Source organism: Meleagris gallopavo, chromosome 3 (assembly GCF_000146605.3).
Source record: "Meleagris gallopavo isolate NT-WF06-2002-E0010 breed Aviagen turkey brand Nicholas breeding stock chromosome 3, Turkey_5.1, whole genome shotgun sequence".
NCBI classification, from domain to species: domain Eukaryota; kingdom Metazoa; phylum Chordata; class Aves; order Galliformes; family Phasianidae; genus Meleagris; species Meleagris gallopavo.
Genome location: NC_015013.2, coordinates 36,293,358 through 36,312,608, shown reverse-complemented (window position 1 = coordinate 36,312,608; position 19,251 = coordinate 36,293,358). Strand labels below are relative to the sequence as shown.

At 37.0% G+C, this 19,251-nt stretch overlaps 1 protein-coding gene across 1 annotated transcript in view; it reads left to right on the top strand.

Annotated features, from left to right (window-relative positions):
* ZNF236 (zinc finger protein 236) overlaps positions 1-18,796 on the top strand; it is a 65,050-nt gene extending 46,254 nt beyond the window's left edge. The window contains 6 exon segments of the mRNA XM_031552781.1: positions 7,939-7,955; positions 8,917-9,059; positions 10,447-10,611; positions 12,266-12,444; positions 15,810-15,934; positions 18,552-18,796. Coding sequence (XP_031408641.1) covers positions 7,939-7,955; positions 8,917-9,059; positions 10,447-10,611; positions 12,266-12,444; positions 15,810-15,934; positions 18,552-18,781 — 859 coding nt within the window. The 3' untranslated portion in view covers positions 18,782-18,796.
* The last annotated feature ends 455 nt before the right edge of the window (positions 18,797-19,251 follow it).

The following is a 19,251-nucleotide window of genomic DNA, read 5'->3' as shown; positions in this document are numbered from 1 at the left end:
GAGGCTTTAAAATTCTTCTTTGTGAGCTTACGTATTAAAGCAGACCTGCCGTGTTCCCAACCGAGTACGAGTTTGTCTCACGCTTTCCGTCGTTTCTTGCTTGTTTTATTGCCGTGTGGACGCCCCGGGGCAGGCTCGCTGTGCTGAGCTCGAGTTGCTGACAGAGCCTCAGGGCTGAGAGCTGGGATTCGGTGGGGCCTTTGTGTGGTGCATCCTACCCGCGTTACGGGGCACGGCCCTGCGCTGTGAATCGGCCCCGCGGACTGCTGGCAGTTATGAGCTCCTGCACTGATGACACGGGCTGTGGATGGGGGAGGATTGAGTCTGAGACAACCCGCGTCTAGAACCGGCACCTGGTGGCTGTACTTTGCTCGTAATTGGGCCCTGATGTTAGACTTCTCCAATATTAAGATGCGTGTTTATAAGGAGTTGCCGGATTGATGGCTAGTCCAATCATACGTTGTATTTTAAGCAGTAGAAACCTGCTAGCTTATTAATGAAATTGTTTCATGGGGTCGTTTGCAGATGTCAGTTCAGATTTACAGGGTCTGGGCCTCCCACAGGAATTCAGAAACGTGCAGTCTGCAGTTGCAAGGACTCTGCCCCACATAAGCAAATATTCTGGGCTCTGGAGACTTCAACAGTCTGCAGGAATCAGCATCGTCAGTGTTGTCAACTGTAGTATGTTTTCTGCCTTTATGTTTGGCTGAAAAAAAGGCTTGAATGAAGAAACTGGCTAAACAGGACAGCTTGAATTGAGGTAAACAATATTCCCAGGACAGTTGGCTCCTTGTCCCACTCAGGCACAGGCTAACAAACTTGGAAAACTGGTTGTGAGTCCCACAGTCTTCCACTTCAGTGGGAAAAATTTTATTAGGAAAACAGCTGTTTGCAAAATAGATGTCATGTCTTTTGCTTAGGAAACTGTACATGTGTAGGTTTTCTTCCTTATCAGTGTTGCCCAAAGAATTCTTACCCTGGTACTTGAGTGTCTTTCCTGAAAGAGAGAAACTGATCTCTGTAGTTGTGCAGTCTGTATGTGTATGGCAGTATGGCTTCGTTTGCAAGGAAGTGAAGGTGGATCAGTCATGCTTTGTTGTGCAACTTCTCTGATTACTTTGAATTCAGGGGTGTCAAACATTAGCTATGCTCTTTGTTCTAGGAAAATTAGAGGTGATAAATGGAAATCTGAACTATACGCAGAAATAGTAAAAATAATATCTTGACCTCGGTGGCTGCTATTCTTAAACAACTTTTTTGTTTGTATTAGTAATGTTTTCTTGGATCTATTTTGTGATTTATTATTTTTTTAAGTTTATTGAATTAAGTTAATTGGACTGTTCAAATTAACATCTCATGTGAGGTCAGTGAAGTATAGAAAATGATCCTCAAAAAACTTCAAGAGTGAATCTGCTGTGATTTGGGCAGTAGTTATACAGCAAATCCTAAGACAGTCATATGGCAGGACTTGGCTTTTGCTCTTCTGAAAATTTTGGAATGAGGTCTTGAATATTGTTGAAGCAAGAATAATGCATTGGAAAGTATGCTTTTCTATGTAGGTCTTTTTTTTGTTTTTTTTTTTAAAGGAAGTGTGAGCTGCTCAGTGTATAACTGCTGTTAGCATACTAGTAACACATTCATAGAGGTTTCTGTGTAGCCTCTAACCTGAGAAAGAAATTGGGAAAGAATTACATGTGTGACTGCTATTGTTCTAGGTAACCCCTACTGTAGAGTTTGGACTGCTGGAGTTGTAGGTTGTGTGAATTTTCAGCAAAGTTAATTATTTGTGGGATGTACTCAATTTTTGAGCCTGGAGTGTGTGTGCTATATTTAAATTACTTTCGTGCAGGTTTAAACTGAGTTCCATACTGAGTATTTTGTGCCTTCACAGGGCATAAGGTTTAACAGAGTTCACAGGTGAAGGGTGGCACAACACAAAGTTAGGAAGTGTAAAGAAGGCTGTGTAGCTTAAAGTCTGCCTATGCAGAGCTGGCTGTATTTTTTTTGCTACTTGTCAGTTCTCTAGCATGAGTTAAAGAGTTCCACAGCAAGTACCAAATCTAAGCTTATGCATGAGGGGTGTGTTGGGTTTTTCTGGAAGAAGATAGCCGTAGATTGCCCTGGTGTTCTTTAGTTCCTCACTATATTTGTAATGAATCTGTGCCTTTTCCCCAGTAATTGAAGCAGTTAAATAACCTGTGTTTAAGTTCTGTCTGTGTGTTAACTTCGGACCCTGTTTTGCCTTTCTCTGTATCTTTCTGGTGCTCATTATTTTGTTCCCTGTTGCAGTTGCACTCATACCTTCATACCTCATTTGTTCCTATGCATTAAGTGTTTTGAAATACAATTAGATTTCTATTTCAGACCTCTCAGATCTTTTTGAGTTTTTCTGCTGTGATTGGGTCATGCTTCCTCTCAGGGAGAGGGAAGTTCACCTGCAAATTACTTGGTTCATTCTTAAGTTTCTATTGGCAGTGTAGTGCCTGGACATAGGTTAAGGTCCGAATTGTGTAAAAGCAAACCTCTGAAAAGCTCTAGTTTGGTGTCAAATATGCAGCTATCCAAAAAATGTAATTTCTATTTTAGAATATTAGGCAGTAAATGTAGCAGTATTTACCTGAACATCTAATAAAAATATCAAGTTTGGTTAAGGAAATGTCAATTTTTGTATACCTGTGTAGATTAGGGAAATGTGGGCTATTTATGTGATCCTTTTCACCTTGGCCTGAAAACCTCACGTTCCCCTCAGTTCTCTTCAGAATAGAATTAGAAGAACAAAAGTGAGAAAAAGCTTGTGGTTTGAGATAAGGATACGTCAGTAAATGAAGGAAGATGGGGAAAAAAAGAAGGGGGGAAATGCTATGAAAGGCAATCCCTCAGCGCCTGTCACGATCAGACTGATGCTTAACCATCTTGGAAGGACTGCCCTGAGTTGTTTTTTCTGCTGAGCACGCTGTTGGATGGCATGGCCATCCCCTTGGCAGCTGTCCCCTCCTGGCCTCCTGTTCACTGGGGGGTGAAGAGAGAGAAGCAGGCTGCATTCGTGCTCTATCAGCAACAGGAATGAAACATCGGTGTGCAATAAGCATTGTTTTTGTCACCGGTCTAAAACATGGCACTATACAGGCTGCTTATAACAACGCTAACTCTATCCCATCCAAACCCAGTGCTGTCTTGGTTGCACTGAACCTGATACAAAGGAGCTGTTCGTTCTGTGTCGTGTCAGGCTCCTCTGCCACCTGCAGCGTGGCCATGAAAGTTGGGGAGGCCTGGGTGCTCCAGAAAGAAAGGTGGCTGCTTTGTGTTGACAAACAGGACAACTGGCATCTGAACATCCTTCTGAGCAGTGTGGTTCTGGGAGCTGAATGTCTGTACTGGTACTGCTTAAATTCTGGGTTGAATATTGACCAAAAATAATGAAAGCTACCTTTTAAAATACATAGCAGGTCCTTATTGGTCTCTGTATTTTGGTCCAGTGCATGGGCTGAGAGTTGAGCCTTCTCCCTGCTCTTCCCATCAGGAGTCATGAAGAATTACTGTTCGTTGTTTTTGTTGAAGAAAGTGCTGAGTTAAGTTTAAATAAATCCAATTCTTTCATGATTGCAGAGCTAAACAAAATGTTTTAATGATTCATGTATCATTATTCATTATTGTGATTTCTGGCATGGCATGAGGAAATGTCAATATTGCTGTCCCTGTTTTGGTCTTTTGTTCTACCTCTTTTTTCTTTTTTCTTTTTAAATTCATAAATTAGGTAATAAGCTTTGATAGGGTCGAACCCTTGCATCCCTAGACTTGCCAGCTGCCAGGTAACTTCATTTGCAGATTTTCATCGACAAATTCCATGGGCTGTGTTGCATGGAATTGTCTTAGCCTGATGCTGGCAAGCTATTAGAGATGTAATAAGGCTGTGCCGTGTTTACAGCTGAATGAGCCCATCTGCGCCTTGCACAGAGAACTGCGTTCTGCCATGAGGCACAGTGCTGCTTACGTATGGAAGAAATGTTCAGGAGTGCTCTAATTCTGTCTTCCTCCATTCGCACTGAGGTTGTATCAGTGGCTTAGGGCAGAGGGCACCTGCCTGCTGACTCACTGAAGTCGATTGTTCCGAAGGCAGTATCACAGGGATCTATAGCTGAGCTTACCCAAAACTTCATGGCTGATGCTCCATGTGGGGCAAAACATTTCCAAAGAACTTGAAGGCTGTAGCATTCAGAATGCTCAAATAGAATGACAGAATCCTTAGAGTTGGAAAAAACCTCTGAAGACCATCTAGTCCAGCTCCCCTGCATGAACAGAGACACCACAGCTAGATCAGGTTGCCCAGGACCTGATCCAGTCTTGCCTTGAAAGTCTCCAGGGATGGGGCATCAAATTCCTTTGCCTCATCACCCTCACTGTAAAAGACTTTTTCCTTATATCCAACTTAAATCTATCCTCTTTGAACTTGAAACCATTTCCCCTTGTTCCATCACCACAGACCCTGCTAAAGAGTCCCCTTCTTTCCTGTAGCTCCCCTTTAGATACTGAAAGGCTGCTTTCAGATCACCTCGCAGCCTTCTCTTCCGTCTTTATGTCTGTCTTTAAGCTAAAAACTTGTTATCTTTGATACTTTCCAAGTCTGCTTCTGTCCTAGCATTGCACTATGGAAAAAGTGCAAGAATACAAAGAGAAGTCTTTGTTTAGTAGTGCATAATGAGCTGGATGCTTCCTGTTCAGTTTGATTGTATTGATAGGCAGCTGTCTGTCTCCAGTTATGATGGAATTGATTTACGTTATCACTAGAGAAACACTGAAATTGCATTCATGCATTAAAGCTTTTGCACTGTTTCCATACGGTTAATGTAAACAAATGACAGTGGTTTAAACTTCAGCCTTGCTCGGTAAGATTTATCATTTGTTGAAGTATGCAGATCTGAGAGCAACGTTTCAGGACATTTGTTTAGTCTGATATTCACTTCGTGCCTTGTGTGTGTATGTGTTCATGTTTATGGGACGTCAATAAATAGCAGCTTTCTAGCAGGAGAATGCCACGTGATTTTTTTTTTATTGAAGTGATATGCTTGGTGAGTTCACCTAATTCTCTATGAGATATTCAAGGAAATCAAACTCAGTTCTTTGTTGAGTTGAATAGTGGTCTCGTATCTTTGTTAGCACACAGCAGAATTGTGTTGTCATCTGGACAGAGTGTATCTAAGATAAACAGATGGCTTAATCTGTGTACCCAATATTTACATTTTTCTGGGAGCTTAGGCACCATATTGAGTATTTATGATAGAGTTTCTAATTGTGACAATCAGATGCTTTATCATCTGCGTCAGTATTTGTATTTTTTTTTCCTTTGGTAAGCAGGGAACTCTATCTGTATGCTATTGCTGACTTGCTGGGTTAGCATCATCACCATTTTTGGGTCTTCAAAGCTACGGACCTTTAAATTTGGTTCAGTAGTTGTCAGTGTTGGCCTTGTTTCATGGCCCATGGTACATTTAAAAGTGTTGCTGCTTTGAAGTAATCCAGTAAACCTGGATTTTATTGAGGATTTCCCAGAAATATGGTAATGCAAGTTAATACTTTGACTTGCTGTGAGGATGACATACCAGTGTGAATTGTCTTTATCTTGTTATTAATTATTTGCACAAAAAGTTGTCAAGGTTTTACTTCGTTTTCATATCTAAATGACAACTTCCCCAAACCATACCTGGAGTCTGTATTGCCTGATTGGAAAGTTACAGTCTATCTCACTTGTTACTACTTTTATTGACAATGTCTTTTCTGTTTTTGTCTTTCTGATTCGAAATCCATAACATTTTGTTACTGTTTTCAAATCTCTGGATTTCTGTGGGGATATTGTTTTGAATGCTTCCTTCATTACTAAAAGAATGAAATAAAAAGTCACGACCAGTGTCTTTAATAGAAAGGAGCTATGCGGCTCTTAGAAACATCCTGTGTTTGGCTGGTTATAGAGGACAAACAGGATTTTAGTGAGAATATAAGTGGAAAAAAGATTATAATAATTTTATCTTTCCCCTAAGGTATTTCAGGTAGAGTGATAAGGAAGAAAAGAAATGAGTATGTTCTAATTCTAATCTGCATTAGATCTCAGTCCTTTCTTTGGCTAGAAGTGGAAACAATTGCTAAGTTCTTTTAAGCCCAAATGGGACTGTTTTTCTGCTTATACTGGCTGTAACTACTTAGGGCAACATTCAGCTCATCTTCAGTAGTGGAGATGTCTGGAATCTAACCTAAATTTGTTGGCAGCACCGTATCCCTAAGGCCTTCTGATGCGTTTCTGCAGTAGGAGCCCTCTGCAAAGCAGTCTCTTTCAAATGTATTGTGCAGTCCAATCGCTGAGTCTCAGGTCCAGTCCTGACACCCCAGGCTTCTTCCTTTTGCTCTTTGAGGTACTATGAAAGATATAATCATAAGATCATAAGATTTGGCTTTGCAAAGAGTTACAAAGGTTTCCTTTGAAAGAGAAACGCTGGAGATGTTACAGTGAAAGCAGTGAGTTTTGTAAGTGCGTGCCTTCTATCTCCTGGGAGTATGAGGGCCTCTAGGGAGCTGGAAAGGCTCCCAGGCAGCTCTGGGTTTGTGCTCGCTCTTGAGAAATTCTTGGCACTTCTGTGTGGGCTGTGATATGCTGAGCTGCTGATTTACCAAAGTTAAGGCCGTTTCTCTATTCTTTCCTATGAAATTCTGCTGCAAGATGTTCAATTTTTAATTAATATACGGTTCCATCGTATATTGTGAATTCTTTAAGAAGATGTATTGCCCGTAGATTAATGTTCTGGTTGATGCAGATATGATACAGGCCTTAGTAAAAACATACAAAAAAGTGTATAAATACTATTGACCTGGAAAGTGACTAACTGGGTATCTAGTTACTAGTTACTCACAGGAATGAACATGTTGCTTTTTTTGACTCAGACTACAGGGAAATTGGTGCCTTTGGTTGCATGAAAGTTACACTTCTGCATGCTCAGTTGTTGCAGCACTGTTTTAGTCTGCTATCTGCTCTCTTTGATCTCAGAAGTGAATGCTCAAAGATGATAATCTCTTGGGTTCACGGAGAATTTTTTCAGTTCTCAATTAAAAGAGAGGTCAGGCCTTCATTGGGTTGAACTCCATTTTCCATAGAAGAAAGTTTTCTTTGTTAAGTTTCCATGTTGTCCACGTGTTGGAGTAAATTTTCCTTTTGCTTCTTTTTTTATTTTCATTTTTATTTATTTTTTCATGTCATGCCAGTATTACTGATACTGTCTGCATATACTGTGAATTTACAACAAGGAGTTCTTTAAAGGATGCAGTAGACATATGCATGGTCAACTTCTGTGGTACTTATGTTATCATGTCTGTAACCAAACTATGTGAAAACTAACTCTACAAAGTGAAAGTTAACTGGGTGATTTGGATAGCCCAGCAATGGGAAATATCAGTTCCCAGGCTGTGGTTTTCAGTTATGATTTCTCACTGATACTGTCGTGTTCTGAAACATTATGAAGAGCCTCCTTAACTACAAGTGTTCTAAAGTTATTTCTGAGGATTTTAGTAGGAAGAAGAGGCGGTCAGGGCATAAGGTACTGTTTTTTTGTTTTCCTTTTTCCCCATGTGAATGATGTGTTAAATGATAGAGGGCTTGGAGGTGGGAATAGTACTGAGCACAAGTTCACTATGGATTTGCCTCCTAGAGGAAATGTAAATGGGATGCTGTACATTCCTAGCTGTGTTGCTTCTTCCCGTGCCTCGTTCTTACAAACATGGAGAGAGACGTTGGCAATTTTAAGGGAAAGCATCATGTCTTGCATGACAAGATAATGAAATCAGTGTTCTCTTTTTTTATTTTTTCATCTTGTTGCATTCTGTTGTTGATTCACTTTGAGTTGTGGCAGTGTTTGAAGCGGAATTCTGTGTATTTTTTATTTTTTTTTTTCTCTTTAGTGTCCTCAAGCTGCAGCGTGAGTCAGAGTTTTATTTTTGTTTTATTAATATTGCTTTGAAGGACCTCTTGCCAGTTTTTCCTTAACGTTTTACTTGCATGAAGATAGCTTACTTCACAATATGGTATGGTCTTAAGTGCAAAATCTGTTCGTGTTACTTGGAACCTTTGAGTTCTCTATTTGGTTGGGTTTTTTTTTTTCCTATTAAATATTTGAGATAAAAGAAAACGCTGATAGAACTGACTTCTTCAATCTGAGAGAATACTGACCTATGTATCAAAATACCAACCTATGTATCAAAAGCTGTATTACACTGGCCATTCAGAACAAGAAAACTGTGTATGTATGGACTGGATCTATTAAAACCATTTTCTTTGAATTCATGTGACTTGCATTTTATTACATCTTTCTCAGCTATTTGAAACTTTAGTGTTGGTTATACAACAATAAACAATATTTTATGTTGCCGGAAATATTAGAGACAAAAGATACTTAAGTGATGTGAAAGAGGGAAAAGAAAGAAGGGGGGAAGTTGAGGGTGGGAAAAGGTGCAGAAACACAGGTAGGCAGAACTGCTGACTGTTGTTGCATTTTAAGCAGATGATATAATAATATTGAAAGTAACCTCTGTCAGTGTTTTTAATCTCATCCCTAGTGTATTTGTCAGCATGTTATTTTGTTGCAAAATTGATGGGTTTTTATGAAGCACAGAAGGAAATAGATTATAATTACAAGGGAAAAGGTGATTGTGTCCTCAAGAACAGACATTTACAGGGATGGATGTATTCCTGTGATCTGGTGTGAATGGAAATAGCAATGTGCTTTATGCCTGAGATCTTCAAGTTCCAGTGCAGTTACAGTCTTGTCAAAACCTTGCAGGAGTTAGAAGTTTCTTCTTTGAAGAACTCTTGTATTTACAGTACCTTATAAGTAAGTAGAATGGGGCTCCATACAACATGTTTCCATGCTTGTTTTGTAGATGGTGTGCTGACACCGAATATAGAGAACGGTAATTTTCCCTACCAAGTATCCAGCTTCCCTAAGTGTGAGATCTGTTTGCTGTCTTTCCCAAAAGAGACCCAGTTCCAGCGCCATATGAGGGATCATGAGCAAAATGACAAGGTACAACTTTTGTGAATTACAAATGTGAACTTAGGAAATATTAGTGTCTTGATACTTTCATATACTGACAAGTGAAGTAAAGATATCGCTTTCAGGTGGTGGTGTTGTTACATCACTATTTATTACTGCTTAGAAACGTGGGAGTTTTATGAAGCTGTTCTTTTCACTCTGCACGTTTCCTTTGAGATAAGAAATTATTTTCAGTTCAGTAATTTTTATTTTTAGTTGTTCTCTTCAACTTATAAGATACGTAGATAAGAAAACATAGGATCTTTTTAGTTGAATCTGCAAACTGATTCTACACATTAGCAATAAAAATAAAATGATTGTATTGATTATCTAGACCCAGCTAGACTCTTGTGTCGGTTCTCAATAGTCAGGCTACTTACCCTAGTATGTATAAATGAATCAGTAGATTAATTTCATACAGACAGTTGCTTCCAAGTCAAATGTGGGAAAGAAGGAGATAAAAATGTATCTCTGATTAAGATTCTGCAGACTTTTTAAATTGAGCTTTTGCCACAGGTTTCGTATGTAAACTGAAGCATTTTATTTAATTTCTTTTCCTTGCTTCCTATTATACAAAGCATCACACGTGATTGGAAAAATTCTTGTACTGCTTAAGGTAGTTGCAGTTGTAAATGAATTCTTAGGAAACATTTTACTTAGGGATGTTAATTAATATATGATGAGAGCTACTTATGTCATCACAGCATCATAGAAAATCCCGAGTTGGAAGGCACTAACAAGGATCATTGAGTCCAACTTGTGCTTCCCCACAGGATCCCTCAAAATCCAAATCATATTTGTGAGGGTGTTGTCCAAACACTTCTTAAAATCCAAGTTTCCATGTTACAAAACTGATCCATAAAAACAGGAAGTTCATGTGGTTGAAGCTATTATATTCCATGCTTGCAAAAGAGCTTTTCTGCCTTCACTACCTGAAAGTGGTAGTGCAGATAGCAAATGAAGAGCACTGAATCCTAGCATAAGCTAAGCTCTTCTCTTCTCCAGTTGAGTAATTAATCAAGTTTAAAGATAATTCAGTATCTCAGTTTTAAAGCAGAGAAACTTACCTGTCTCTTGCTCATTCTTTTCTCCTGCTAACTTCATTGCCCTCAGAAAGTCTCAATTTTGAGTCCCCACTTTCTTTAATTCCTAGGCTTTCTTTTCCCAAACACTATTGAACACAAAGCACGAACATTTCCAGTTGTGAAACCCAAAGAAGAGGAAATATTTTAAACTGGTGCTATTATATGTTGTTATTGCTATATGTGGGGTCTTAAGGTTTTTTAAAATTTTGAGTTCTAGTTATGTGTCATCTGTATTATATATAACTTCTGGGATGATTGAATTTTGTCTTTATTTTTGGGTTTCTAACAAACAGCCTCACAGATGTGACCAATGTTCGATGTCATTTAATGTTGAATTCAACTTGACACTTCATAAATGTACTCACAATGGCGAAGATCCTACGTGTCCTGTGTGCAACAAGAAATTCTCCAGAGTGGCCAGCCTGAAAGCTCATATAATGCTGCATGAGAAAGAAGAGGTAATACATTGTATCTCATCATTTAAGTTTTAAAAAGGTGAATGTGTGGTGGTTGTCCTTAATCTCTCAGCTATATATTTTAGATTGGAAGACTGACTGGATGATGTAATTTACAAAGACCACAGCATGTTTAGTGGGGAAACTATTTTAATAGTAGTAGAAATTAACATATCAGATATAAACAAGTGTTCCAATTCTGCATTATCCTACAGAATCTCTGCATGTTCAGTAGTATTCATATACAATCAGTGATCATTAATTGGTGAATGTGCAATAGGTAAAACTAATCCTACCTAAACATTGTCTCAGTTATTTATAAATACTTCTAATTTGGAGTGATTTTGGTCATTTTATGTACATTGATAGGCCCACATGTAATAGCCTGTGTGATCATTTTCATGGCTTATGTCATGTTAGATAATTCCTAGTCTTTGTGAACTAGGAACAAAACTTTGTGTTTTGTTAGTATATTTTGTTAACTGCTGAGACTTGTTCGCAGTCTCTTTCTTGTGTCATGAAGCTGGTTTTTGTGATACCTCCTATTTTTCTTTTTTTTACTTAAGCAGTCACTACTGAGTTAAAATGAGAGGACTGTGCTTTTTGGGGTGTTAACATATAACACCAAACAGTTTAATTTATTGGGGGAACTTGATTTTTTGATTGCCAGAAGTATTAGAATAAGAAAATTGAACAGCAAGGGGAGATGCTTAAGAGTGATTTCTGTTACTCATTTCTACACTTCAACTACTCTGATTTTCATGTTTGGTGCAGATGTCAGAAAAATAGATTATGATGCCTCCCAATAAAAAAAAAAAAAAATCAGTCTGCAGCTTAAAAATTGAACTTAGAAAAATAACAATGCTTTTCAGTTGCTAATGAATACCTGCTTGTAACACAATAAGATTCTGTGTTAAAACAGAAATGAACATTAGAGAATTGCAAGAGTGACTTTCCCTGTGATTGTGCATATGGCCTTGTCCTTGGAGAACTGGAATTTGAACTATACCCTGTGGTTCATAGAACATGATCCTGGCATGTTTTTCAGGATGACCAATATAAGAAGTTGAATTAGCAGTGGGGTGTGTTCTCTGGTTTGTTTGCTATCATTTCCTTTCCCTTGCTGCGTCCCTGCTCATTTCTGTTGTTTTGTCTGTGGGAATAGCCTAAGATAAGTCAGTAGTAACTGTGGTGGGTTTACTTTTAAAGATTATTCTGTATCTTTTTAACCAGTAAAAGTGTAAAATCTTTAAATCTGCTGTTAAAATGTTTCTAGTTAGGAAATATTTTGGTGGTGATGGTTTTTTTTCTCAAATGTTTATGTAGATTTCTAGCATTGAGGTAAGTTCTGGTGTATATCTTGAAAGATGCGACCAAAGAAACAGGGAGTAGAGATGACAGTACTGAACTGCTTGTTGCTGTTACTTACAAAGTCATACACAGTTCAGTTCAGGTGGAGTTTTGTAGAAGATAAGTATTACTATAAGCGTGCAGTAGTTCATGATTTATATTACATGGCTTAAACTTTTTTCACGTGTATACTTCTATTGGTGTTTGCTTCTAGCTGTCGAAGTCCTTAAAAGTATGCATGCACCTACTTGAGCAGAACTTGTATTTGTGAATCTTTTTAAAAATCAGTCTCTATTATCTGTTTCAGAATCTTATCTGTTCAGAGTGTGGAGATGAATTTACGTTGCAGAGTCAGCTGTCCATACACATGGAAGAGCATCGTCAAGAATTGGCAGGCAGTAGGGTCCACAGCTGCAAATCTTGCAAAAGGGAATTTGAAACTTCCTCACAGCTGAAGGAGCATATGAAAACTCACTATAAAATAAGGTGACAATCACAGTTTTGTAACAAAATGAGAAGATGTTACTTTGAAGGTTAATAGTTAGGAAGGCAGGAGTAGCATTTCCAGTCAGTAAAGTACCATAACCTGTGCTGGTGGTTTCCTTTCTTCGGTAGGCTGTTCTGAAATGGCATTGGTTTGTAAATCCTTGCTAAACTAGGTGATCATTTGTGAAGGCTGTTTTTGTATTTAGAGACTCGTACTAGGCATAGTCTGTCTGCATACAAGTTAAGCATATGGGTTTATGAGGTGTTTTTTTTTTTTTAGTACAGATTGCATTCTGAAGTGTGTTCATGTGATTTGGAAGTCCAGGAGCAGTACTGAAGCAAACCTATGTTAATTTTATGTAGTTACTGTAACTTTTTATAGTTACTGTAACGCAAACCTTAATGCTTTCCCTTATCAAAGAAATAGACTGTTCCTTGCAGTTTAGTACTTTTTTCCTAGTAGCTCCTTCATGAACTTCCATGAGTTTCTTGCAAATGTGAAAAAGCACATAATGAAGGGAAAGAAAGAAAACCCTATTAAGTGTTGCTCTTACTTTAGGTAAATATTTGTTCAATAACTTCTTTCAGCAGTGTAATTTGATTCCATCTTAGGAGGGTGAAAATTAAGTTAGTTGAAAGAAACACTTCTGTTGGTTTAGTTTACACTAAATTGTACTAAGAAAGTCTATATATATAGTTTTATATATAAACTATGTATTAAGAAAGCCTAAGATTTTTATAAGAAATCTGTAGGAGAAATGAAAACAAAATGAGAAATGTCAGACATTTCCTATTCTGCTTATAGGTAGCTTTTACAGGTCGAGAGATCTTGTTGGTTATGTTCCAGAGGGTTTAAATAAGAATTGCAGTTTCTCTGTGCAAACTGTAAATTGAGAGTTTGAAGTATGGGGTTGCTATGTTATACGTTTGCATAAATGTATATTATGAGTCAAGAAGCAAGTTCTTACTGTGGATATCTCTTTTGTAAGTTAGGATAATGAGAAAAACAGATGAGTGATTATAATAACAACTGTGATTTTTGAGAGAGTATTGTGCATCCTGTGTTTTGATGTGAGATATATGAGTAGTTTTAATTTACTTTTAAAAATGTTGAAGATGGAAAGTTTTGCTTGACAGAGAGGGAGAAAATTGATAACAGCATCGATTTTGACAGGTTAATGGCCAAAACAGGAAGAGGAGTTATTTCTGGTACTTTCATTCAGATTGTTTCTTTAAGAGTAACTCCTTTGGTCTTGCAGGAAAGTACAGCTCCATCAACATTTGTTTATCTTCATTTTCTTGAACATAATTTTTTTTTTTAATTTAGAGCCTCCTTTTATGAGATCTGCTTTATTTATCAATTCAGGTGTGGACACGTTGCATTTATGTTCAAGAAATTATTGTCTACAATACTTATTTACTGTCCCTTTACCAGCAGTTACAAAGCAACTTGAGTATGTGAACCAGTTTAGCCAGTTGCAGGAGCTGCTTCATCAAAAAGCTAACATAGCTCTGATCTTCTGTTCTTCAGTAGAAATTCTGAATTTTCATTTGACTCAGTCCTCTCATATTGTTCAGAGAAAGTATGAGAAGTTAATGTTTCATCTGCTTAGCCTAACAGTATACAGTATCATATTTATTTAAGGTTCAAGGACCTATATATGTAGGTAAAAATCTTACTATTTAATTCCTGCTTTTCATTGTAAAATAAGCTTCAAGGATTTTTTAGGAGTTAAGGAAACAAGGCTTTTTATATTTTGAATTTTTTCTTTCCAAGAAATAGAATGTAGTTCCCCTTCCTTAGAGGTGTCTGTTCTGTCTTTGAAATATTTGAATGGAAACTATTACAAAGTCATAATTTAAAATTATCAAAGTATCTGTAAATGCTGAAATCCCTTCAGCTGTTCTCCAAGTTGGAGGCATGTACTGTATTTCCTTATTAAAATACTGCAGCTATAGTTTAAACAGATGTAATTTCTCCTCAGAGAGTGTATTAGGCTGGTGTCCATCTACCATCCTGAGATGAAAAAGGAGGATGGTTTCTAAAATCTATCCTACTCATAGAATTGTGGCTTAGGTTGGAAGGGACCTGAAGGATCATGAAGCTCCAACCCTTGCTGCAGGCAGTACTGCCAACCTCCCCATTTACTACTAGACCAGGCTGCCCAGGGCCCCGTCCAACCTGGCCTTGAACACCTCTAGTGGTGGAGGTGCGCTGTCTCTACTGCTCTTGAATCATTAGCAGATTTTACTCTGGATACTTCAGTAAATTTTAGTAGATGCAGTTAACATGGATTAGTAACAATTTTGTCCAGACTCTGCTTGTTCTGCAAGAATATTAAAAAGAAAAAAGTTTTAAAATGCATGTAAAATTCAAGTTACTAGAAAAGAAAATGTACTGCCTGTTAAATTGACACTGGATTCTCTTAGAGGAAAAAAATGCATCATTTGAGAAGTGTAGATTTTCTCCTGCACAGACTGTAACTTCCCTACTGTTTTTCATATACCAGCTTGTGCTTCAAGGTGCTTGTGTATTTCTGCACATCTGATCCATATTAGCTAATTCTTATTTCTCTGGTTTTTAGGAAAACACTGGGTATTTAAATCTGTAAATTTGGTTACCTTCAGGTAGAACTGCCAAGCTGAATTACCATATAGATGTAAATTCTCAGGCATTACGGAAACTGCGGAGTGCTGTAGATTGCTTACTGGTTTACTTACTGCCTTCTTGTTTCCATTGAGTTGTTGTAATGGTCTTTAGGGCCGCCTGGCTTTTTGACTTTTTTTTCCCCCTCAGTAAAACCAGTTGCTCTTTTTCTACATTATTGATTAGTTTGATTTGTACAGAGATCAATTACATGTCTACGTATCTGTTACTGTGGCTTTGGAGATCGTGATACGTACTTGGGATATTAAATCCTTAACCTGTTCTTGTTAGACTTAAGCAACTGTGTTTGTGCTGTGGTTCATAAGACACTCATAGTTAAGAACAAAGATTTTCCTGTGTGCAAGAAACAGAAATGAGCTTGCAATGTTGAAAGTTCCCACAGAAACCATAGTTGTGAAGTCACTCTAGCTGAATTTACAGTGAAATTCTCTAGAGAACCTGTAAGATCTATCAATTTTATTGCTGAAATAACTGTACGATTATTTGTACTATCTAGATCAGCCTAGAAAAGTACTCCGAGTACTTTCCATCGGTCATTCAATATTATTCAAGATTTTATTTTCACTGATATGGCTGATGCTATATATATCATCATCACTTTTTCAAGTTTGTTTAGTAAAAGAAAAAAAAACAAACTGTAAAATGAGCTCCTTCAAAATAAGACTTTAACATTAAGCTCTTTTTTTTTTAATGACAGGGTATCAAATACCAGATCTTACAACAGAAATATTGACAGAAGTGGGTTCACCTATTCCTGTCCTCACTGTGGAAAGACGTTCCAGAAACCAAGTCAGTTAACTCGACACGTTAGAATCCATACAGGTAAGACTGTGGAAATAATTATTTCACAAAGTTTCATTAACCTGAGAGATGCTGAATACTTTTCTCTGTGTGGGGATGTGGAACGCTGTTAATATGTTTGGCTTGTTATTATGAAAAACTTAAGTACTTCATGGTATTCATTTTTCTTTTTTTAACAGAATACCTGTTTTAGTACCTAAAGTTTCAGTGGGCCAGAAAATTTGAGTCCCTAGATCAAGGCTGGTCTACTGCTCTAATTAAGATCTTAAATTGCGAACAGATTCTGAGAGCTACCATCACAAAAACAGTAGAAACTTATGAGAGTGAATAATGCTACTAACATAGTGGCCTTGCTTTTTTTATTTAATTGATGTATTTAAAGTTACTGCTATATGTATTCTGAACTTACTGTAACTGACATGTGCAGGATGCCCAAAGTAAGCTTGGGAGGTGGTAAGCTTAGACTTCAGTTTTGATAATTGAAGCAAAGAAGGCGACTGTTTACTTTTGTGGAATGAATAGCAGAGTTTTTTGGCTAAATTACTATAGTAAATATATGTATTTGTTTAACCCTTAAGCAATATTAATAACTGAAAATGTGCAGTAGAAAATAATGCAAAAGTTGAGGAAGAAGTGTTCCTGGAACTATGGGATTAGTTCTAAAGTTTTAACCAGCCATACATTATATAGTATGAGTTTGGCTTTAAACCAAACCTTCACAGAAGGTTCTCCAGTGATGAAAAATTTGTTTTCTGTCTTGTGAATAAATTGCTGTTTGTCTTGTTTTTTGCTAATATAAGTAGTAAATTAGGTAAATGCATAATGCTCTTTGCACTAGCCATGTGTGCAGGCAATCATGTGATGAGTCAATGTATGTGGAAATTACTATTGACCAATAGAGAAATAAAAATTCCCATAGAATTCTGTTGTGTTACCCTTTCATAGGAATCTTTTCTAGTTTTATAGATTTTTTTAAGTCCTGATACAATGACACAGGAGGTCACTCTTGTACCTGCTTTAAAGGTTACATCAAAATAACATTCACAAATGTCATTGAAAAACAGTTTTACTGTTTTAGAGTCTGTGTAGATACATTATTATACCTATTCTAACCAGAATTGTAGAGGCAAAACTACAGTTGGTTGAGGATAGTTCTGTGAAGCTTTAAAAACTTGAAGAGCATTTGTAGTTCTTTTGCAGAATGCAAACAGGAGACAGAGCATTGATAGTCCCCATCTGCACGTGACCGTGGGTCACTCTAAGTTTCAAGCAGCTAAGAGATAACAATTTAATTGGAAGTATATTATTGCTTTAAATTCACAGTCTGTCTGGCATTTAGTTACTTGAGGTACTACAAAATCTTTGTGAGACTTTAGAATATGTATTCCTTTACTTTTGAGCATGCCTGTGGTGCTATTGCAGTGCATACACTGGTGTCATAATTGCATTTCTTTTTTGCTTATACCTATTACTTGGGGCCTCTACATGTTCAGTATTTTAATCTATGTGAAAAATGCCATACTAAAACCCATAGACTTGAAAAAAAAATCATCTGAACTCAAAGGCAATAAAACAAAAAATGTATATTCCTTAAGATTTGGTACTGCTGTATTCTTTGTAACCTGTTCCAGAAAACTGCCTTTTTCTGCAATCAATGAAATTAAGAATTAATCTTTTTAAACTAGGCCAAATTATAGCTCTAAACATAATTAGAAGTAACATAAAATATTCATTTAAATTATTTGTATCTGATATTTATCACATGCTATTACTCACATCCTCTAGCCAGATGTAGCAGGTCTATAGTGATTTTGCTATAGAAGTACGCAAAGCAAAGTAGCAAATTTTTTCAGGTTCTTGGAGTTATCACTGTTAAACTGTTTCATTAAAGTAAAAAAAAAAAAATTAAAAAAAATGCTGAGTTTACAGTGGAGATTTCCAGGAGTCAATTGAGACAAAAGCTTGCAAGGTACTGGATTTTGTGCTTTATGTCAGTTTATAACTGCTTTGTAATGTGTTAATGTAGTTCCATTACGTTTCATCACTTAAGATTTCTGAGGAGTATTTTTTTATGTTTAATCAGCGTGGAAATAACTGTAAGTATATACAATGTTGAGCACACTTAACATCAGGGAATAGCAGCAGATTCTCAAAACATCATTAACTAGGATCTTCACTCGTGTTCTGTACTAAATGAAATATTGAAAGAGAACATTCAAGGTTTTTAGTTTTTGAGCAAGGCTATACAGTGATATATATATATACAATAATAACATTTGACTTCACTTTTTGGGGACAGATGGTTGCAATGAATTGAATAACTATTAATAGTCGTTGAGGGTGAAGGCTATACATCTTTCTCAGTGTTTCTGTAAGAATTTTTTGTGGTCAAGTTTTTTGCCTTTTCACATTTCTCTTCCTCCAGTGCATTTACATAGCAGCTTTCTGAACTAAGGAAGGCTGTTCTGAACACTCTTCACAAAAATATCTCTTATTAATGTGTTTCTGTTTTAAACCTATATTTACGTACATGCCTTTATCTGTATGCAGTACTTGATTTTAGCTGATAAAATTTCATTATACGCACAGGAAACTGCTAAGACATGTTGAAATCCCCTTAAACTTTTTTTTCCTTCAGGTGAAAGACCGTTTAAATGTAGTGAATGTGGAAAAGCCTTTAACCAGAAGGGGGCGTTGCAGACCCATATGATCAAGCACACTGGTGAAAAACCCCATGCTTGTGCCTTTTGTCCTGCTGCCTTTTCTCAGAAAGGCAATCTTCAATCACACATACAGAGAGTTCATTCAGAGGTAAATACAATTATTCATAAAGTGGTTGGTGCTAATATACTGCTTATTGGTTTTTAACCTTTTGTTTTCAGTATTTAAAATGTCCTGTTTGCTATTCCTGTGCACGCTGGTGCTTTCTGCAGCCAATGTAGATTTTCTGTTGTAGTATTGCTATTGGTTTGTTGGTTTTACCTGCAAATTCAGCTTTCCTAGAATAGCTTAATCTGCATAAACAGATTCTTAGGCTAAGTAGCAAAGCCTTCATTTACCATTGCTTTTTCAGAACATTCAAAGATGAAAACATAATTGTGATTTTTTTAATAGCTAAAAATGGCATTTGTGGCAGTCTCAAGAGATTGAGGGCTAGAATCAGATCAAAGTAAGCCATAAACAGCAAAGTAGAAAATGTTGAGTAATTTGAAGCCCAATAGCAACCCGCTTACTCCAACATAAAGCACAGTTCATATTTGTCTTTGAATAGTGTATTTTATAGCCCCTTTTAGAAGCTTTTCCTTTACAGGAAGAAGAAAGTTGCAAAATAAGTTTCT